Source organism: Xiphophorus maculatus, chromosome 3 (assembly GCF_002775205.1).
Source record: "Xiphophorus maculatus strain JP 163 A chromosome 3, X_maculatus-5.0-male, whole genome shotgun sequence".
Taxonomy (NCBI): Eukaryota; Metazoa; Chordata; class Actinopteri; order Cyprinodontiformes; family Poeciliidae; genus Xiphophorus; species Xiphophorus maculatus.
The window spans coordinates 27,583,218-27,606,403 of record NC_036445.1 but is presented as its reverse complement, the minus strand read 5'-3'; the positions used below and the strand labels follow the sequence as shown (position 1 = coordinate 27,606,403).

At 41.3% G+C, this 23,186-nt stretch overlaps 2 protein-coding genes across 2 annotated transcripts in view; both read left to right on the top strand.

Annotated features, from left to right (window-relative positions):
- Positions 1-5,854, top strand: part of LOC106699876 (furin-like protease kpc-1) — a 205,410-nt gene extending 199,556 nt beyond the window's left edge. Inside the window, exons 20-21 of the mRNA XM_023330651.1 lie at positions 2,849-2,923; positions 5,696-5,854. Of these exons, the coding sequence (XP_023186419.1) occupies positions 2,849-2,923; positions 5,696-5,854 (234 nt within the window). The remainder of the gene's footprint in view (positions 1-2,848; positions 2,924-5,695) is intronic.
- A 9,134-nt stretch (positions 5,855-14,988) lies between these two features.
- pou3f2 (POU class 3 homeobox 2) lies at positions 14,989-16,626 on the top strand. Its single transcript, XM_005816674.3, has one exon. The coding sequence runs from the start codon at positions 15,155-15,157 to the stop codon at positions 16,433-16,435; it is 1,281 nt and encodes a 426-aa protein (XP_005816731.2). The 5' UTR covers positions 14,989-15,154; the 3' UTR covers positions 16,436-16,626.
- The last annotated feature ends 6,560 nt before the right edge of the window (positions 16,627-23,186 follow it).

The window sequence follows — 23,186 nt, the reverse complement described above, 5'->3', positions numbered from 1 at the left end:
AAGAGAACAGAGTTGAAGTTGGATTAGAAAAAATACCCATAAATGACATTACAACAACAACAGCAAATTAATGAGTGATACAAAAACTCCTGAATTTCTCTATTATCGTTTGCATAGTGTAAAAGCTAACGTGAAGTTCATCTGGTAAAAATGCTGAGAGTTTTCTTCTTTGTGCTCTTTACTCACGGCTTCAAAAGTCTACAGTTATTAGTTTACGGCAATGAGTTGAGAAAGCGTACTTGTAACTTATATAGGCAGAAATATTGAATAAATCAGAACATCCATTCAGATGAAATCAGATTTAAAATGCCTTTTGAAAATGACAACCTTTCAGCGGGTGTTAAACATAACATAAACACCACAATTCTGTATTTAAATGTTATCTGATGTCATATCCTAATGTTAAATCTTGTGTTTTTTATTACCTTTAAGCAGAAAAGCATCACAGCTGGCAGATAAAACGTCTTAAAAACATTAAGTTGATCAGCACACCGCAAAAACACAAAATCTTGCAAAGCAATTTTGGTCTAATTTCTAATGCAAATATCTTAGTACTCTTGAAATGAGACAAAGCTGACTCAAGATATATGTGCTTGTTTACTTTCAATAATTCGCTAATATTGATGAAAAAGCCCTAGTTCCATTGGCAGCTTATTTCACTTCTGACATGGGAAAAATGTCTTGTTTCAAATGAAATAATCTACCAGTGGAACTAGCATTGTTTTCATCATAAATACCAACGATGCTAGCTTGAAACACAGCCCCACCTCTAACACACACAGTGTATTAGTGTAGTCATTTTGTTCACGGACAATAAATCACTCATCAGCCCTGAGCTGCTCTTTATATTTCCGCTAACTAGCAACTGTTAACACTTTATAACCAGCGTTGATGTAAAAGCGGCGCATAAAGCTGCCAGAACTTGTCGTAAACCCTTCTCACTTGCTTCTTAAATATGGATCTAATTGTATGAGGCCCCCTGCTGAGGTTATCAGACCATTTTCACTCTCAAAACAGACTCTTAAAATGCAATCAAATCTCAACTTCAACCTCCCTCTAATTATTTATGCAGCAATTTTTTCCCCATCATCGCTCCGCTCTGTCTGCGCTCCAACACTCTGTCTCTCTCTCTTTTTTATTTTTTATTTTTTCTGAGACATGCACCACTCTGAGTTCTTCACACCCCGTTTAGATTAGCTTGGGAGTTCTCTCTCTCTCTTTTTTTTTTTCAGAGTTTCTTTTTATAGTTTGGTCGCTCGTACTGTACTCCCTGCTGTGCTTCTATTTTCATGAATGCTGTGAGAAATAATTGAAAGCGCCGTGTTCGGCGCCGTCTGTTGCAGCTCTCCCACTTGCTCATGCCTTGTAAATACTGTATCGCTAAAACCCCCGCTGAAAAGCTGCCAGTTCGGGAATCCTCACAGCTCCGAGAGAGGGAGGGAGGGAGAAAGAGGAAGAGAGACGTCAACGCTCGCTGAAAACTTGAGCCGAGAATCACATTGTTACCGCGAGCTGAACGCTGCTCCTGTTTGGACGGAGCTTGTTCAGCTGCTTGTTCTTGTCGATTTTTTTTTTTTTTTTTTTTTTTTACTGTGAAACTAAATTCTCTGTGAATGTCTTTTTCTCTGCGTGTTTGCTCGAAAATTTCTCACCCGTGACTTCTACGCAAAGCGGCAGAAGCATGTCAGAGGAGTCGTGACTCCTGCTGTAAGCCAGGCTGTAGCAGATGGAAGACATCAAGGAACGAATGTTGTGTGTGTGTGTGTGTGTGTGTGTGTGTGCGTGTGTGTGTGTGTGTGTGCGCGTGTGTGTGTGTGTGTGTGTGTGTGTGTGTGTGTGTGTGTGTGTGTGTGTGTGTGTGTGTGTGTGTGTGTGTGTGTGCGTGCGTGTGCGTGCGTGTGTGTGGGTGTGTGTGTGTGTGTGTGTGTGTGTGTAGAGGAGCTTTCCAGACAATGACCTCTGGCCCTGCTGCCGTCAGGTGTGTGGGTGGGACTCTAAGGGAACGAAAGCCCCTCACCTCTACCAGTGTGGGTCTAATAATGTTGAGCACTGATACTCGTGGCAGGAGTGTGAAGCTCATTTTCATTTTTGGGTCATGTCAAGAATGTATTGATAAAACTGTTAAAATATTAATAAATAGCTCTTTCTGCATTTGTTGAGTGCTTCTTGAAATCAAATATTGAGCGTTTCTTCATGTTGATGTACTTTGACAATATGCGGAATAAAAAATAAAAAAAATTGCTTTGATTTGGTTGATAAAGTCATGTTTAAGAGCCGCGGTGTTCAAGCGTTTTTGCCCTGGGGGCCAAAACTGGCAGGTTGAAACTACATCTTTAAATCAAAGATGTAAAAATTAGTTTGATTTTATTTATTTACTTATTTTTTGTATCTGCTCAACAATAAAACAACATTTTAATGAAATCTGTATATCAGTAAAGATCCACAACATGAAAAAGCTGCGGACTTATTAAAAGAAAAACAGACATCTTCCACATTTTGTGGGTCATGAACTGTTTTCTGTTTTAGTGGCCACATTTTTACTGTCCTAGACTTGTGGTCAGGGGTTGAAAAATCATTTCAAGGGTCACAAACGGCCCCCAAACCACACTATGAACACTCCTGCTTTTAGAGTCCAGAGGGCCACGTAAAAAAATTACACTGGGCCGAATTTGGCCCCCGAGCCTCAAGTTTGTCGCACATAACTTAAGAATGTCCTAACCTCTTCTGCTTTATTTAGCTGCATGGAAGTGCAGAAAGCAGTAAAATAATTTCTGTATTTCTAATTCTGAAACTGGCATATGCTGCTCACACTGCCTGTTTAACGTGAAACATCTCCTCCATGATCCAGATGTCGGAAACTACAGGAGGCAGAGCGACGAGCATGAACCTCATCGAGCCCCCAACGCGGAGGGGGGCTTTGAAGGTTTGTAAATTGCTGCGCATTTTTGAATTTTTTTTTTTTTTTTTGGATGAGATGCAGGAAAATATTTTTCAATCAGACAAATATGTGTTTTCATGTGAGGCACACCTGGCAGGAAGCCCACTTGGCCACCAAAATGTATGTTTGTTTGTTTTGGGGGGGGTTTTACGTCGCATATGTTGATGTCTACAGCTGGAACGGTTATTGAAGCTGGCAAATATTTTGGCAATTATTCAGTTCGTAAAATCAATGTTTTCGTCCCACAAATATGCGGCTGTGGCTTTTAGGTTTCATCTGTTGCTCATTGTTGGCAGGAAAAAATCTCACAGCATGAATGGCAACCTGGGTCAACTGCTAGATTAATATTTATTCATATAGAAATTTCTAGATAGATAGATAGATAGATAGATAGATAGATAGATAGATAGATAGATAGATAGATAGATAGATAGATAGATAGATAGATAGATAGATAGATAGATAGATAGATAGATAGATAGATAGATAGATAGATAGATAGATAGATAGATAGATAGATACTTTTTTGTGAACCTACACTAGCTGCCCAGTAGGTGGCAGTGTGTTAAGTGAGGCTTTTATGCAAGTGTAGCATCAACACACAAGTAAATTGTAGCAATAACTACGGTATACTTGAAAGAATTGGCTGTATAGAGAAAGAAGTGATTTAAAACTGGAGATGCTTAAATAAAGCGGCAACTCCTTAAAAACCAAAATTTGGATTTTGATAATGAATCAGAGGAAAACACTTAAATATATTTAGGCACCTTTTATAAAGAGCCATGTTTTCTAACACCAACAAATGACTGATTCTTTGTTGCTGGTGGCGCTCTCTATACATTCTGCCCTGGGTAGTGAGCCATATCAGAAACCACTTTGTTAATTAAAGGTGTATGCTCATCCTTAAAAACTCTTATATTCCTGTATCTAAAATTAAGGCTTTAAAACGTCTTGAATTCTTCTCTGTTTTTAATCACAGGTATTACATTTTGTTGTGGTAGGACTATTTAATCTCATGTAGTTTCCCTTTCTCTTGCTGGACTTTACCGTTACGCAACAGTTTGAGTCAAACCTCGAGGCGGTTGCAGCTAATGGTAACCAGCTGCTAATATGCCTTCGCTAGCTAGCTAATGAGCTTATTCAAGTCCATAATGGGTAAGAAAACGCTAAATTACCACCAGTTAACTGGGCGATGTTGGTCTTTGTCATTGATTCACTTCTGTTGTTAAGCTATATGACTTATTTACAGGTCATAAATTCCATTCAGAGTGGTCTTAAAAAGTCTTAAATTTAAGTTGGTGGATCCTACAGACGTCCTGACGTTGCTATAAAATCCTTTTTACAGACTAAATGTAGACTAGCATCGACTGATTTATTATAACATATACAGTGGGTAAAATATGTATTGGACACGTCAACATTGTTCTCAGTAAATATATTTCAAATGGGGCTACTGGCATGAAATTTTCTCCAGTTCTCAGCAACGACCCAAGTAATCCACACATAAACAAACAAAGCAAATTAGCTTAGAAATAAAGTTATGGTCAAAACATGTAGTGGAACAGGGAATAAGTATCTAATACACTTACATAAATGTCTTAAATATGTTTTTTTTTTAACCTTAACAACTCTCTTTCCATCGTCTTCCTTGGAAGTCATCTTCAAATGTATATCCAAGTTGTCCTGGTACATTTATCCATTCATCCTCCATTCATTTATTTGAAGGTCTGGCAGTAGCACATGTTATAAGATGACCCACACTATCATGTTCCTGCCTTCAAACTTCCCTTCTAACATGGTTCTTCCTCCAACAATGGTTTGTGCAAAGAGTTTAGCTTAAGCCTCAATCTCCAGGTAAAACTGTGCCTGCTATTTCAGGGTCTCACTGTTAATGCTTCTTGGCTCTTGGACAACTCTTTTGACTTTTCCATCAGAAATCCTATGAGAGACGCCTGGCTGTGTCTGCTTTATGTTGAACTTCTCCTCTTCTAGATTATGGCCCCAACGAGCATTCGCTGGAATATTCAGAGGTTTAGCAAGACATCCCCCCACCATTGCCGTCCAAATGTTTTGCAACGGTGCGACTTTCTTTTTTATGAAGATTTCCTATCTGTCTGTCCAATACTTTGCTAACAAGAAACCAGTTTATATTAATGAGTTAACATTAAACCAGCTGATCGCAGCTGATTCTAAGTGCTGACAGATCTCAGTTGCTTTGTTGTTGTTAGTTTTTTTTTGGTCTTCTTGGCTTCGTTTGGCTCGTGTGTACAGTAGTTATACCCTGTACCTTTCCACTTTATTGCACATAACTTTACAAACAACTAATTTGTTTGAGCCCCCGTCTATTGGCACTTCCGTTTTGGTCCATTTTTTGGTGGAACGTAACTAAAATATTGGAAAGAAATCCACCTTGGGAAGCTGAAATGCCAAGGCACATTGCTGCTTGACACAATAGGTCGGGGTTTACAAATCAGCCAAAGAAGAAGCACTATGTCCCTTCATTGGCACTGAATGTTAGTGTTAGCTAACCAAGCTCCTGTGGTATTGCCAAAATGCTTCTACTGTGTGTATTAAGGCACATTAAGGTACATTTTATGTTTGAACTATTAAAACAGGCAACTCTTATCATTTCAGAGGCATCTAAGTATTTCTATATTGCCTCTGTTTTCGGTCAACTATGGTCCCTAACTCTCGCGAATCCTGGGGCTCCATATGCACATATGATTAGAATGATTGTCACTTTTTTTTTCTCCACAGCTACGTCCATCAGATGGTCAGCAGATGTCCAGACCTGTTCTCGCGACGAAAACAGAACCGAAAGGAAGAAGATGGACAGACAGAACTGGTCCTTACCATCAAAAGAGTCAAAGGGTGTCGCCACGAAGACGGACCAATTGGACCAATCAGAACCACTAGGCTGAAGCTCTGTAATAAGAAAAAGGAGGATGTTGGGAGGGTGTAGTACGGAGCAGGGAGTAGAAGACACAACATGGAACAAGATTAAATAAAGACTGTTGTTTTCCTCTGTGCAGCAAGCCAATTGATCAGGAATCGACTTGTATTTTCTACTGTGTGTGACCCCTGTGTCAGCTGTGATTATTGCTTGTAACTTCTTTACCCAATCCCCTTTCCCACCTGTCCAAACTGCACACAAACACACCAATCCTTTCTCCCACTCCCGCCAAGAAAGAAAGAAAGAAAGAAAATAGTTTGAGGGAAAGGTTTCAACGCTCCTCAGTTCGCCTCTGCGAGTTGCGAAGGGTTAGCGAGCGATATGTTTGTCTTTTTCCACTTCAGTGAAGGGTGAATTCAGCTTGGCAGCAATAAGAAATGGATTACCCGTTCATTTAGGAGGCTGCGTCACTCCTCATTGAGCTGGACAAATAACAAATTAATTCCTAGCCGCCTAATTTCTCTCTGTTCTCCGCTGAGTTTTCGATGGCGTCGAATTACCGATCAGAGCCGCGTGGCCGCTCCCTCAACTTTTTCTTCCTTTTTTTTTTTTTTTTTTTTAATCAATTCATTAAAAATGTGCCACGAGGGGTGAGAGAGATGCGATGGAGGGAAGATATCTTCCTAGCTGCTGGTGGAATATTTGGAAGAAGGAAAAAAAAACTTTACAGGGGGAAAAAAAAAGTTCTTTAGTTTTTCTTCTACTATACAATAGCATTTTGTTGTTGTTGTTGTTTGTTGTTGTTTTTTTATCAAGTCGTCTCAATCTCGTATCAGTCAAGTGCGGGTCAGGTTGCTCGTGGTGTTTTGTAAAGTATTGACAGGCTGGTATTGATGTTTCAATTAGCGCAGCGTTACATAGTGCTGCGGCGTGGTAACACGGCGCGGCTCCCGCCATCTGCTTCTGCCTCCGCGTCTGACGAACGAGGCACGTGGGGCTAATCGAGCCGCACATGAGCGATGGCACCGCGATATCTGGCTGGAGCACGCGAACACGCACGTCCTTATGCAGGGGGGGAATGGTGCTGAAGAGTGTGTGTGGGTGTGTGTGTGTGTGTTCGGGGGGAGGCTTCTTGTTTAAAGAGCCCCGCAGAAAAGAAAAAAAAAATGAAGAAGCTTGTGCCACGGGGAGCAGCCAGCAGGTTATTTCTCCCAACAAGGATTCAGGCTATAGAAGCACCAGATGCACGAGATGGAAAATTCTTCAAAAGCTTGTCTTGATGAAAAGACAAAAAAAAAAAAAAAAAAAAAAGGAAATGGCTTGTGCCAGGTTTCTCTTGCACTGGGACAGACTGGAATAACAGTGTGCATTATGCCTGGCGTTGCTGCCTGCCAAACCACACGAATCAAAGGCCTCATTGTGTGGATTACCTCGTTAATCTGCTGATGCCATTGAGCAGTATTGCAGGTGTTAATGTGCCAGGTTTTTTTCTTCCTCTCCTCACTATCTCTCTCTCTCTCTCTCTGTCTTTCTCTCTCTCTCTTCTTTTATTGGGGAGGTGTAGCGTCAGGTTTGTAATCTGCTTTAAATGCTTTCTGGGGAACGACACAGTGAAACTCTGCCAAGAGATTGCGAGGAGCTCTCTGTTAAAGGGGATGGAAAGGCGAGTGGTAGGGTGTGTGTGATGGGGAGGTGGTGGTGGGGGGCAGAGGGGGTACGCGGTGCCGAAGCCTGTGGGGACTATAGCTGGTGAGCTGCATGGCCCACACCACTTGTTGAAATATAGGGCTGCATGAATAATGAAAGAGGGAGAGGGGAAGCGATATTGCTAAAGCAGTCCCACAATGACATCCATCATAGTAATGCCCCGTCGCTCTGCTTCTTTTGTCTCATCCGGCGCACTAACTCCAAGTTGCGTCTCTTTGGAGGAGCGAGCGTGCTCCGTGTCTGATAGATAGATAGATAGATAGATAGATAGATAGATAGATAGATAGATAGATAGATAGATAGATAGATAGATAGATAGATAGATAGATAGATAGATAGATAGATAGATAGATAGATAGATAGATGGATAGATGGATAGATGGATAGATAGATGCACAAGGAAAAAAAGGAGTGAAAAGTGGAGAGAAATGTGCTTCTTTTCTGCTCCCCGGGGTGGTCTCTTCATCCAGGGGCCTCAAAGAGCGACAGAATACACCTCCCTGCTACAATGGAAGGGGGCGGGGGGTGGGGGGGCTGTTGCTATTTGAGTGTGTGTGTGTGTGTGTGTAGTGGGGGTGCAGCTTTAAGCAGGCCTTTGAGTGGCCTAATTGCATTGGAATACAGCAGCCTGAGAGCTGGTTCAGATCACGGCGGGCTGCTGGAGGGGTGAGCGCCCGCACCTCGACAGCCACACTCAGCAAAAGAGCCCCGGCACAAAGCGCACAATTAATGCTCTCCCTCTCGTTAACTCTCTCCCCACTTTTTGTCCTCTCCTACTTTTTTTTTTTTTTTTTTTTTATCAGCTCATCCCCATCCCCCTCCTCCATCTCCCTCCGTCCTGACCGAACAGCTCAGTATGTCGTCACTCACCCACTGTATTAATCCTCCCATGCAGCCCCGTCAATCTCCCCATCTTTGATGCACACAACAATTACAGTAAAGATGAAAGGCGTGGGTCGGCCGCCTTCCCATTATGTAAGACCTGAAACAGGGAGAAAATGACTGAGATGCAAGCATGTTGGTCTGAAATAATAATAATAATAATAATAAAACTTTTAGAGGCAGATGGACATGTGATGTGTACCGGTTCACACGTTCTGTGCTCAAACAGTGAATATTGAAAGAAGTAGAAACAGAATTACATGACTAAATGTTAAAGTTGCATGTATAGAAAAAGAAAACTAGAATCTTTGCAGCCAGCCCAAACAACAGCAATGAATACTAAGATGTTTAGCATTTACATTTAAAAAAAAGAAATTGCTGCTAGAATTCAACACAGAAAAGAAATTTGCATGCATTTTAGTCTGGTAGATTTTAATCAATTATACCAAATTGGTATTATGTAAATGTAACAACTGAAAGATTAATGAAATCCAAACAGAACAAAATGTTATTAAATTCTAATTATTATGATGATTTTGTTCAAAGGGTTTGTCCATCCTGGAAAAAAAACAAAACAAACAACAACCAAAAAGCAAGAATTGGTTCATAATGATAGAGCCACGAACCGTTACTGAAATAGTACAAACATTTTGTATGTCTCTCGTATAATTTATTACGCTAATCTTTTCAATAAAACAACAGCTGAGACGCATAACGAAGGTTAGCATGCTAGCAGCTTTGTCTTTAGCATTAGCGCTGTTGCTAAGCAACGTGTCAAAGGTGGACACAAGCGAAATACTTAAAACTATATAAACTGTTAAATTCTTAACGTTCACTAAGTTGATATTTGTTTAATAATGGGATCCATAAAGCCATATCAGCCTTACTTGAAAGTTTGGCTTGTTACAAAGTTGTTAATAACGCAGCTAATAATGTAGCGAATCTTGTTAAGAGTTTTCCTATTGTTGCTCTTACAAACTAATATGCTTGATTGCAGTTTTAAGATATTTTTGGGCAAACGTATCAAAACGAATTGTTTTGTGTAGTTGTGCCTCATTCCTCCTTTCAGAGTCAGCTCAGTCAGTTTTAGTGATTATTAGAGACCTTACTGGTGGAAGCCTTTGGATTATTGTGATTTTTACTACTGATTACAGATGCTTAGATATGAATAAAACTTATTTTCTTCAACTGTGACCATAAACCTTGTTGTCTCGACGTTTTGACGTGTTGAGCGTCTTTAGCATGAATGCTGTTTTGTGGACACAACAGGAGAAACATGTTAAAATTTAGATAACATGACCACCCTACAACAAGGCTTCTTCTGTGAAGCCGGTCAGTAGCATTCTGCTACCTTTCTCTGCATCATATCAGTAAAAAACATTAAATAAAACCTTACAGAAGTGTTAGTCTTTTCATGGACTCCACAGTCCAATCACAGTCTAGTTGCTCCATATTCAAAAAGCCTCCACCTTGGATTCTCTGGGCCGAGTCGTGTGAGGAGGAAGTCGACGATTCTGAAAACATCTCATGTCCAACCAGCCCCAGCCTTTGATTTCCTTTATTACCCGAGCTGTGTCTTAATAAAATCTAATTATTTCCGCTCGCAGGACGTTTTCGGGTGAGAAACTGGCAGAGGGATGTGAGCTGATGTATGGGGGAGACAGTCGCCTAATTAGAGTGTTAGAAATTGAATCTTTACAGCACACGGGTCATATAATTATCCTACTGTTAATTTAACGCTTACATTCCCCACCGTTCACTTCACTCCCTTAAATGTAGCTTGGCAGCAGCTCGGCACCCCGGTGCCTGGGAGGAGGGCCCCCATCGTTGGCCCTTCCGAGCGACTGAATAACAGCAGACCCCGAAGTCCAAATAACAAGGCTCGCATCGTTTATGCATTGTTAAGCCGTGTAATTGAAACGAGCCGTAGTTTGCATATTACGCCATTAAAATAATGTGCTTCGCGTTTCTCCCAACACGACTGTTTAAGCCTGTGTGGCGATGTGGTAATTCCTCGAATTACAGCCTAATTACCACAATGTTCTTTTGATTTGGCCGATTTCAATGTTACGCCACAATAATGTGGAATATTAGCAGAATGAATGACCGAGCCGTGCCCGGAAACTTTCCGCCGCGGCATAACTTAAATCCTGGCGGCTGCGTGAGCCGTCAGTGCAGCTGGAGCCACATCTATAAAGGATTATTAGCCTATGAAATGAGATCCATTAAAGGCCCAATCACAAATCTTTCATTAAAGAGCTCGGCTTTACGTGGAATAGGACCATTTTGTGTGCGTTACTCTCTTGATCCTCATTATCCACTTTAAATCACAGAGTGTGCATGTATTACTGCTGTAAACATCGTAATGATGTTTATGCTCGCTATAAAGATGTACTTAATTTATGACAGGTACTGGGAATTTACAGCATATTTGCATTTCTTGTCATTTTTTTGTCAACACGCGCCTTTAAAATAATAATGTAGTAAATTATTGCAGTTTATAGCTATAAATATAGTCAGCCTTTTAAAGTCTGATACGATAAATTGTATTCAGAAAGCAACATAGTTCCAATTTGAAATCTGCATTTGATTCTCCGAACTAGAAGTTGAGGGGTCGCCTTTAATTTCTCTGTTTGTATCATAATTGATACATTAGGCATGTGTGGCTGTATTTATCAAACTCTCCCAACCAAACGGAGATTTTTAGTTTGCCTTTAAAAACTACACAGTTAAGCAGCATTAACCACTGTACATTTGATCCAATCAAAAACGGGGGGGAAAAATGATGCGTTCTGTGCTATTGAGATGAAGACGATTATATCAAGGCCTCACAATAAACAATAAATCATTTAGTCGCATGGTGAATTTAAAAAATCTCAATAATTTCTTTTTCTCTCTTTCCTTCTAGCAAAATTGGTTTTCAGTTTGATGCTTTGGTCTCAACTAGCCATTCTTTTGAAGGACAATTTTGTTTATAGAATCTTCATGATTCATCTTATTTGTTGTTTCTCTTGTTTTGTTTATTTATTTCGGATGTTTAAAATGTCTTCCAGTTCCCGTGTTGAATGTTCGTTAAAATTTAAAGTTTATTGATTTACGGGAATGTGCTCTTGCGTTGTCATGCCGTCACCATTATATTACTTGAAGGTGGTCTCAAAACAACAATACTATCGTTTATCGCGATATCCTCTGGGACAAGTTATCGTCTGTCAAAATTTGTAATCGTGACACTTATAGCTCCTATTAAGATTAAAATCATCCACCCTGGTCACGAAAAAGCAGAACCAAAGAACCCAACATGCTACAAATAACAACTGCCTCTTCTAAGTTGTTGCATTTTATAGCTATGATCAAAGGTGCTTTCAAAGCATTAGGCAAAAGATAATATTCAGAAAGTAATACTTTTCATTTGAACTCTTTATTTGATGCTTCTTACAAAAAGTTGCCTTTAATTTCCATCTGTTTGGTATCATAATTGATACATTAGGCATCTATGGTTGTATTTATCAAACTTTCTCAACCAAATACAGTTATAATTTGCAGTGTTATAGTATTTAAAAAATAAATACAGATTCAAATTGTCCCCCCTGGTCACCTAAAAATAAACAGCTTTCAAAGCAACCATAACATTTTTTTAGGAACGCCGTCAACCAGCACATGGATGATAAAACAATCCATTCCGGGTCAGAGAGAACCGAACCCGGTGCACCTGAATCTTGAGAACATTGTTCTCATGTTCCCGTCTGCACATTTGACATGTGTCCTTGTGTGAACTTTTTAATTTTATTTTGTTGAATAAATTAACATGGCTGAAAATGATTTGTGAGTGTGAATCTTTAATATATAGGCTTTTGTGTGTTCCCTGAACACTTTGGAATTTTTTTTTTTTTTTTTGCAAAAGTATTTCTTTGATTGCTTTTTTATTGCCTTTTAATTTTACTGCCGGTCCACGTTATTAAATAAAATGTTTAATTACAGTTTCAGTCATTTGCATGGCGAGAAAGTTATAAATTGGGGATATTGGGAAGTGTATGGGCTGATTTATTGGTTTAATTTGTAGCCACTAGGTAATAACGTTATATCTGGCGGGAAGTGAATTGTTGTAGGCCAGACCCAACCTACGGTGCTTTTTAATTGCGTCCGTACTGGTAGGACGTATCCGCGCCTTTAAATCTAAACCGGTGACAACACCCAGAAGTTGTAAAGTTGAAATCTGCTTCTGGTCACAAAATATTAAGTTTCTGTTCGGTTCTGATTTATCCCTCAGCAGAGTGAGGAGCAGCTCTGAGGAGAGACATAATCTCATCTTTTTCAGCTCTTCTAGTCCTTTCTTTCTTTCTTTTTTTCTTTCTTTTGGGGGCCTGCGTTCCTCACTCCTCCCTCCTTTATCCATGCAAAGGCTTTGTCCCCGCAGCACAGAGCCTCTCTAAATAGAGGCCTTTAGACAGTCGTGGTTTGGAGTGGGGCGGGGGGAGAGGCATCAGCGGTGATGCAACTGCTGTTGTTTCATTTACCTCTCCCTATGGCAACCAGCAGCAGTGGGCCAGGAATGTCCCCTCTCTGGACAAAGTCCTGGTCCCTGAAGCTGACACCGGGGGCAGCGACAGCTGGGACGGTGATGGAGGCTTGCCCTCCGTGCCCCGGACTGGAGGCCTTAGCTTGGACTTAATCCTTCTGTTCACCTCTGTCTGTTTTCACTTTGTTGGACGATGAGCAAGCCTTTGGACTCACTACTGCGTCTCCAGCAGTTCTCTAGAGGACACGGGAACAAATTCACTGACTTTTCTTTCCTGCTGATAGTCACTTTTGCACAACCTTTGTAACAATCCCACAACATATCCTTAAAGAGCTGCAAACATATTTAAGACGCCTCAAGTCTTCATTTACTGTCTTATTTCATTTTTTTAAAATCAAGAAATATTAACTATTCATATCACACGTGACACTTAAACTCAGCTCAAAGTTACTTTTTCTTTTTCTTGGGCTCCTGGCATCAGGGTGTACGGCAAGTTTTTCAAAAGTCGTCATTTCCAAACTGCTACGTTTCAAGTCCGCGTTACTGAAATGCCAGACACTTTTCTCTGGATCATACATGAGAATAGCACGGCCCTTCCCCCGCCTGTTGCTGCACACTGCCAGTCAGCTGCCTGAAAGAAGGCTGTCACACTTTTCCCTATAAAGACAAATTTGCCTCTACTGGTATTTCACTTGCAAATAACAACCAGCCGATAAACGTCACAAGATAACTTTGACAAGGATTGACTTTATGTCTCATAATCAAAGTATCAGACCATGTTAGTGGAAGTCTGAATAAGTGTTGCTTTTCTGTTCGAGTTAAAAGCAACCAGATCAACTTACACATGTACGCAGTAAAGCAGTGATATTTCTACTGCGTGCCAAGCCTGTAGCCCCGCCCACTAGAGCTTTAAGTTGATTGGTTGAGCTCAGTTTGTTTACAGAGAGCGGCTGAGCATCTCTGAGAAATATCCACTGAACAATATCAGAACTTTAGGAGTCCGGAGATTTTCCTCAGCCTAAAAATGAACGGTGACATGATTATGAGGTGGGCGTTATTTAATCTGGGAATGCTGTTTCACAAACTGCTCATCACTAAATTAGGAATAGACGTCTTCTGTAGTGAAAATATATTTATTCATATTTTAAAAAAACAGCATTTTTTTTTGTTACAACACGCTAGATATTCTTTTCCCGGATGATTTCCGGTTTCCTTTCAGACCTGACGCTCGTTCCCCCGTGAGGACATGCAAGAGAAAAAAAACCCGCAGCAGTTTGTTTATCAAGTGTATTAAATTCAACAGAAAGCGAGAATTGGTTCTTCATTCAATCTATAGCTCGTTTTCTTCTTAAACTTAAAACCTGCCGTTTTAATTACATGTTACTGCGTTGATTGTGTTTATGGAACCAAAAAATAGTGGCAAATTTTATTTGGTTGCATCTCTAACATACGTTGTTAGCATTTTCTCAAAGTGTTGTTAATCCAGAAACGACAACAACAACAAAAAAACATTTATTTGCCTTTTTCGGCTAATTAGTAGTTAAGCATTTATATAAAAAATAATCCCTAGTTAAACTAAATAGTTAGTAAACTAGCAGTTTACATCTTTAAACTAATAGTTTGATTCCATTCGTTTAAAGAAGTCGAAATGATGATTTGTACGGAGAAATGCTGTTGTGAATTTTTACACAACTAAATAAGCAACACTGCACAAATAAAACGGTCTAAATTCCTAATAATTCAACCAGCCTGCAGTGATAAAATATCAAAATTGTTCCAAAAAGAAAATTCAACTTGTTACAATATACAAATAAAGATGACATAAATGTGCAACTAACTGGTCTCAACTCCAATAAGCATGGCTAAAATAATCACATTTTCACGATCTAAACTGGTGCGCACAACAACACCTTAACCAGCAAAAATAAATCTGCTCTCTGCATTAGAGGAAATCCCCGCAGCTGGAGCTCGACTACCTGTAGTCTGAGTCCGGATAAAAAAAACTGACTGCCAGAGTAAATCAACTGGATCTTACAGCCGCACCTGCAGATCCCGGAGCTCCGTCTCCTCGCGCCGCACTCCGGCTCTCCGCTTCCACAGGAGCCTCGAACAACTCGCACCTCTCCGGCAAAACAAGGCTGCGTTCGTTGAGGCTCCCGCCGAGCCAATCCGCGCGCCGTTGCCCCTGGCAACCGTGTCCATCATTCCTGGACGCCCAATGAGCGACGGGGGCGGCGCGGAGTCCAGGTGCGCCTCGGCGTCCACTTGGCAGAGCGCCTGGGAGCCGCCTATGGGCAGGAGCGGATCTGTCAAATGCGAGGTTCCTTTAATAAGAGCGACCAGTCCGGCTCCGGGAGTCATGGCGACCGCAGCGTCTAACCACTACAGCATCCTCACCTCCAGCGCATCCATCGTGCACTCGGAGCCCGGCGGCATGCAGCAAGCCACGGCGTACCGGGACGCGCAGAGCTTGTTGCAGAGCGACTACCCGCTGCAGAGCAACAGCCACACGCTCAGCCACGCGCACCAGTGGATCACGGCGTTGTCCCACGGAGAGGGGACCCCGTGGTCCTCGAGCCCCATCGGCGCGGAGCAGGACATCAAGCCCGCAGTGCAGGGCGCCAGGGAGGAGATGCACAATTCCAGCAGCAGCCTGCAGCACCAGTCGCGGCCGCCGCACCTGGTGCACCAGGCGCACGGGAACCACCACGACGCGCGGGCGTGGAGGACCACCACCGCGGCGCACATACCGAGCATGGCGACGACGAACGGCCAGAGCCTTATTTACTCCCAGCCGGGCTTCGGCGTCAACGGGCTGATCCCGGGGAGCGGCCAGGGGATGCACCACCACAACCTGCGGGACAGCCACGAGGACCACCACAGCCCGCACCTCAACGAGCACGGCCACCCCGCGTCCCAGCACCAGCACCGGCCGCAGAGTCACCACGACCACTCGGACGAGGACACGCCGACGTCGGACGACCTGGAGCAGTTCGCCAAGCAGTTCAAGCAGCGGAGGATCAAGCTGGGCTTCACGCAGGCGGACGTGGGACTCGCCCTGGGGACCCTGTACGGAAATGTGTTTTCCCAAACAACCATATGCAGGTTTGAGGCCCTGCAGCTCAGCTTCAAAAACATGTGCAAACTGAAGCCGCTGTTGAACAAGTGGCTGGAGGAGGCGGACTCCACCTCGGGCAGCCCGACCAGCCTGGACAAGATCGCGGCGCAGGGCAGGAAACGGAAAAAACGGACCTCGATCGAGGTGAGCGTAAAGGGAGCTTTGGAGAGCCATTTTTTGAAGTGCCCTAAGCCGGCCGCGTCGGAAATAATCAGCCTGGCGGACAGTCTTCACCTGGAGAAAGAAGTGGTGAGAGTTTGGTTTTGTAACAGGAGACAGAAGGAGAAGCGCATGACCCCTCCCGGAGGAGCGCTGCCGGGCAGCGAGGATGTGTACGGGGACACGCCGCCGCACCACGGGGTCCAGACCCCGGTCCAATGAACTCTACCGGACCGCTCCTCCAGGACTTGTTCATCGGTTGTTGTTTTTTTTATTATTATTATTAATTAATATTATTATTTATCCCCGAGGTTATATATAAATCACTGGACTGTGAGACGATCTAGTGAGTGTTTTATGTATAATAGATTGCAGCGAGAACCTCCACGATATCTGCAGTGAATGTGTGAGAGATGAAGGGAGGGGGGGGGGGGAGTGGAGAGGAGGATGGGGGGGGACAGTTTGTGCTCTCCGAGGACACATGCCCAGCACTGTGAGTCGACGCGGTTTCAAGGTGTAGCCCCTTGTTGTGTATTCAAAATTATATTTGACTCAAAAAAATAACAATAAAATTAAAACCAAAAAAAAAATAAAATAAAATAAAAATCTCTATATAAAAATAAACAGAGAGGGAGGGGGGTATTTTTTTAGATGAAAAGCCTAGCAGAATAGTTTCCACTTTTCTATCAACTCCGACATCGTTGTTGCTGCGTGCAGAAGCGGGTTAGTTTGTGGCTGCGCGTCCCGCAGCGAAGGGGCCACTGGGGGGCGAGGAGAGGGCAGGGGGCCTGGGGGGCCAGACTGGGGTCACAGAAAGCTGCGTTAATGGAGTGAAGTGGAGGCCAGTAAAAAGGCTGCAACCCCAGTCCAGTGGAGTCCCATCTGTCACACAGCACAGAGGTCAGCTGCCACTCATCTATTATTATTATTATTATTATTATTATTATTATTATTATTATTGGTCGTGCTGCGACCTCTGCAATTAGCGGCGTAAACACAGAGACCGCTCTGTTTTTTTCCTCAGCCATCACAGCCAGTTCAATAACATGATCTCCTCCACCAAAGCGTTTGTTCTGCTCGTAGAAGAAGAAAAAGAAGGAGGAGGAGGAGGAGGAGGAGGAGAAGAAGAAAAGGCTCCACGGCGATTGATTGGACTATCTGGCACTTTTCCCACGACAAGATGGGCTCTAGATATCTCAGCAAAATAAAATATTAAAAAACCGAATAAATAATAATAATACGACGGCAGCGAAAACATTCGGATTCGAATCTGTAAATATTGTACAACTTTAAACAAAAAGTTATGGATTTGTATCCCTTTAAAAATATATATATTATTATTATTTTTCACTGGGGCACTTTTGTTTTTGTTTGATTCTCCCCCTTCCCCTTACAATTAGATTTATTTTATTTTACATTTTTTTTCATTATTGAGTTTCAGAATCCCGCGTTTGCTGCTGCTCTTCTTGTCGCTCGAATTTATCTCTCAAATGCGTTTATTTTTCTTCTTCTTTTTGCGCATTTTTAATTTGCAGCTCGTGTGTTATCGATCTAAACGTCAGCTAATTCATTTTTGGTCTGAGTCACTTCCCGTCCACTCTGAGTGGAAAACAAAAACAATTCACAGCACAGAACCGGAATCGAGACAGATTATTGATATTTAAAAACGCTCGGAAATAATCAAAATGTTCCAGAACGACGCGTTCGATAATAAATAATAATAACAATAATAATAATAATAATAATAATAATAATAATAATATTGCACATTTAGTTTTCAACTAATTTTAAAATATATTCCCAAAATTTGCATCTTATGAGAAAGTTATATATTATTATTATTATTATTGTTGTTGTTATTGTTATTATTATTATTATTATTATTGCTTTATTGTGGAGGAACTGTATGGCTACAGCAAGTCGATTTTATTGTTCTATCTTTGTTTTGGTTTCGTTTGAGGGTCATTTCTAGTTTATTTACGTGACGCAAAAACACGAGATGAATCTATTTAAGCTGAACTGAGACGCAGAGGGCAGGCAGGCAGCCTGGACCGGTCAGACACAGAGTTATTATGTACATATAAATATATGTTTTAATTCCAAACAGTAGCTCGCTTTTCTTCTGTTTAAATGCAAAGATACATATCCAGGGATTTTATTCCCACCTTCCTTTTTGTTGTTTTATTTGCCTTCATTTTCATTTTCTTCCCCCTCTCTCCTGTTTCATCAGAAATGATCACTGGAATCTCTCCTCGGTAGCTTTAATGAAACGATCAGATTTGACTGAACTTGTGGGATGTAGACCTGTAGCAATCCAACGCTGTGGATTTGTTCTGTTTACTGTTTGTTTTTATTATTATTATTATTATTATTATTATTATTATTATTATTTGGGGCATATTCACTGGATGAACTTGGGGTAGAGCTATCAGAGGTGATAAACGCCTGCTGGTGTTTCGTCACTCGCCACATGAACAAAGGGACTTGCACATTTTTAAATAATGAGGTTGATATTAAAAAGGCTTCTCCTTTTTTTTTTCCAATGTCAAGCCTACATGGGGTTTTTTTGTGTGTGTGTGTGTTTTGTTTTATTTTTGTTTCAAGCGAACGCAGTGATGAAGCCAGGAAATGCTCGTGGTGCTGCAGCAGGTTCATGCTGTGGCTGCAGCTCCGTCGGTTGAGAGGAATTAATGGCTGCGAGAAAATGAGGCTGGATGATTGTGAGCTGATGATGATGTTTCTGCTTCCAAACGGACTGACTTTGGCCCGGAGAGAGGGGGGTTCAATTAGGTCTTCAAGCTGGGGCCCGGGGAGCAAAAAGTGGCCCCTGGAAAGGACTGAAAGGGGCCCACTACAGTGATTGCTTTTGACCCGCTTAAAATTGTAAGTCCTTTTATTATTGTTGCCATTCTTTGCATTTTCTGCTTCTCATTTCAGCTGGTCTGAGATGATGACAGAAGCGATTTCTGTCATTTGTTTGCTTGACCGTAATTTGCCACTAATTCTAAACTTAAAACGGGGCTAAACGGACCGTCTCTGGGGGACAGCAGGGATAAAATCGACACTTGTAAAACGGCAAAAGCAGACATTTCTTAAGCACCAGCTCTCTGCTTTCAGACAAGTACCGCTTCTCTGAAATGTTTCCTGAAGAAGGGGAAAACTTTAAGCTGCTCATTTTAACTCCAAAGTGCCATAATTTGCACTAATATTTATTATTATTATTATTATTATTATTATTATTATTATTATTATTATTATTATTATTATTATTATTATTGTTGTTGCTGTTGTTGTTGTTTTGAATTGAAATCAAATTGTTCCGTTGAGACATGCTCCGCTTTATATGTGGAGGAGTAGTGGGAGTTTTTGTCCGATCACTCATCAATGGCATCCAGTCAAAAACACACACACTTCCTGTTTCAACCGTGTAATCACTCATCTGTAGTTTGATTGGTTAAAAAAAAAAAACCCGGAATGTTGGCCCTTTAATCGATCCAAACTCTGCTGAAAAGTGATTTTATTGACCTGATTGTGTTTAATCCATAACGGTTTTCATGAGGATAGACGCGGTTTATATTATATCATCCCCACATCGGTTGCCTCATCACCGCCCCATCATCATCATCATCATCATCATCATCATCATCATCATCATCATCATCATCATCATCATCATCATCATCATCATCATCATCTCCGTTTGACCTGACCTGCCATTTGGACGCGTGACACCAGGAAGCAGCTCCTCTCCCAAGAAAACTTTTGAAGGGGCCGCGTAGTAAAAAAAAAAAAAAAAGGGGGTAAAGCGCGTCCCGGTGCCCTTCATCCGCTCTCTAGCAGATGCAATTAATAGCGCGACGCGTTAATTACACCTTCCTTTTTATTTAGGTGACTTGAAATTTCCCATCAGGCTCACAGAGAGGAGAGAGACAGAGAGAGAGAGAGAGGGGGGGGTGGGGGGGGGGATACAACAGGGCTGTACTGAAGAAAGTCTGAAGCGATGGAGGAAAGTCGGTGCGCAAGCGCCATCTAGTGGCGTCACCACGACCAAAGGGTGAGTTCAAGATCTTTAATCGCTGTACTGCAGTCAGGGGAAAAAATAAAAATAAAGCATGGTGCACGGAATCTGAACAGTTCTTACTAAACAAAATGCAAGATTGCAAAGGTGCGTGGTTTTAGGGTGGGGGGGCAAAAATAAATATAAAGATGGCAATTTTAGGTTCAAATTTCCAATTGAGAATTTGAAATCGTCAAGATATCAGAACAAGTGGCTTAAGGATGTTCTTGGTTATTTAAGTGGTTGGTGGAGTTTATTCATGTTACTGACACTTTTTTAGTTTATTCTTTTAAAAAAATGTAAAAAAAAAAAAAAAAAAATCTTCAAAAGAAATGTCTGCTAACTCAAAGTGCCGTGAACTTACTGTACCTATAAACTCCGTCTGAGGTAACGCGTCTATAGAAAATAGGTAATGAGAATTATTTTCAGATGAAACAGAATGGGTCAAAGTTGGTCGTTTATGGCCAGGTTTGCCTCATTTTACTGACACAAGGTGATGAAATGGTGCCATGTTTAAAATCGGTTCAGTCCAGAATTATTCACACCTCTGGCAGAATTCATTTCAAGATGATTTTAATTTAATTTTAAGTTTGTCTCTGATGGGCAACGTGACAAAGGTTAACACAATGATGTAAAATAGTATAATTTTTTTTTTTTTTTTTAAAAAAGCTGTAATTTTATTGAAAAACAGAATGTTGAAAATTGTTTACAGCTTTGCCAATAAATAACAGAGAAAAACTTTATCAAGCTGTTCTCAAATAATTACTGAGCAGCCATTTATTTTTAATCTCCTTTGGTGTTTTGATTTTCCTTTTTTTGTCTTTTGGAGGTCAGCTGTCGGTGAGGTTGAGATGGCCTCTTTTCCATCACCCTAATCTTAATCTCCCTCCTAAACGTTAAGTACCATCAGACAGAAGGAACCTGTTGATTAAATTAAATGTTTTGTTTTGGTTTTTTTTTTTTGCTATTTTTTACCTGAATATGCCAGGGGTATGAATAATTTTTGTTTCTCTGGAAGCTGCGAAAATACAAAATTTAAAATGAAATCTCACTGACGGCAGACATGAGGAAACCTGGTGAGATATCTGTCTGGTGGGGAGGAAAGCTGAGCTGCTATATGAAATTCCTTTAAATTTTTAAAATATTATTATGGATAATATGAAATTCTCATCAAAACAACACATCCAATATGAGACTGTGAGCTGGCTGGAGAAGAACTTACTGATGATATATGTGAGCTGAGCCGCTGCTCATGGCCTCCAGGTCAGCAGAGGGCCCCCAAGAGCCCTTGAATGTATTTTTTTTTTTCCTGAAAGCATTGAACTGAAAGCTTTTTTGGCTGTTTGTTGCTTGTAGTTAAGTTGATCAGAAATTCGGTCATTTTAAAATGTTCTCCAATTTATTTATTTTTATTTATTTATTTTTTTTACAAATATTAGGTTTAAAATGTTTCTCATAAGAAAATATAGATTTATTATTTTGACGTAAGGTTGAAAACAACTTTATTATAAATGTCCTCTATGAAAATGATGCAAATTGACTGAAATTCATTGATGCTTATTCTAAAAATGCGCCATGTTTTAGTAATTCAGCAAGATGGCGCTGTGGGGGCTCCGGTTTGGCCCTGCTGGCCCACAGGGGCCACTCAGAAATCACTCAGCGAACTGGAATCAAAACGGTGGGTTGGTTTCTAAACAATAACAAAATTATATTCTGGGGGGTTTTTTATAATTAGACAAAATATATTTCAGTTTTATACATGACGGATGTATTAAAGGGGCAGTATTATGTATTTTGTGCCATTTTGTAGCACAATCAATTAACTATGTCACCTTCAGTTGTTATATACTACATCAAATATGACTTAAAAGAAAGTTGACGTCATAATTTAACTCCTCAAAATTGGGCCTCTGTCTCTTTAAAAACTCCTGCTTTTTCCAAAGCTCCGCCTTCAGGAAGTCATCACAACATGGCTCCTCTATTAAGCCTTTGCCAGCGTTTCACTGAGAAGTAGCTCCTATAATGAGCTCAGCCGATGCACAGTTTCAACAGGTGTTTGCTAATTGCTGCTGGCTAGTCTGAAGGAGCTGAGTGGGAGTCAAAGCTTGGTAACTGCAGCTCCAAGCAGGAACTTTGTCCTCGAAGGCGTTGCTAGGTCCACCCAGGCATTTTGCCCAGCTGAATGGTTGCCATGGGACATAAAAGGATTCCTCAAACATCCAAGAGAGAATCAAGGCAACACTCCAGGTTTGTTTTTGATGAGAGGATAACGTTACAACATGATGCAAAGCTCTCAAAAGTTGATTTTACATAAAACTGTCATTTTTAAAGTGGAATATTATTATGTTATTTCACTACGTTGTCAGAAGAAAGTGTAACCGATCAGCATGTCGGAGCAAATAATGACTCGCCGCTTAAACAACATAAATATGAAAACATGGCCTCTCATGTAGAGATTTTCTTCTTCTCTTTGAGCACAAAGTCAAACAACATGTCCACCTTGGAGCCTCTGTGTCAATCACTCCTTCAATCTGTACTGCGTCTGTCTTACACGCTTCACACCACACACATAACCCCAAAACACACACTCACCCTCACAGCCTCAACGTGGTTCCACCGTTTGACATTGCGGCTGCTCACTCTCACTCAGATGCATCGCGGCTAATTACTCTTTGCACACTTAAGTACACAAATGCGCGTGTGCGTTCATTTGTAAACGAGTTATTGTTTAATTATAACTTCACATGAACTTTGTTGAGCAGCGGGGCGAAGCGTGTCTCCCCCTTCAGCGCGTAATTACTCGGACTATAATTGCTGAGCCTGTTTGCGAAAAGGCGCTCGTCTCCGAGCCGCGTTCCCTCCTACACACACACACACACACACACACGCCATCCGCGGTGGGGGCCCCTCCTGGAG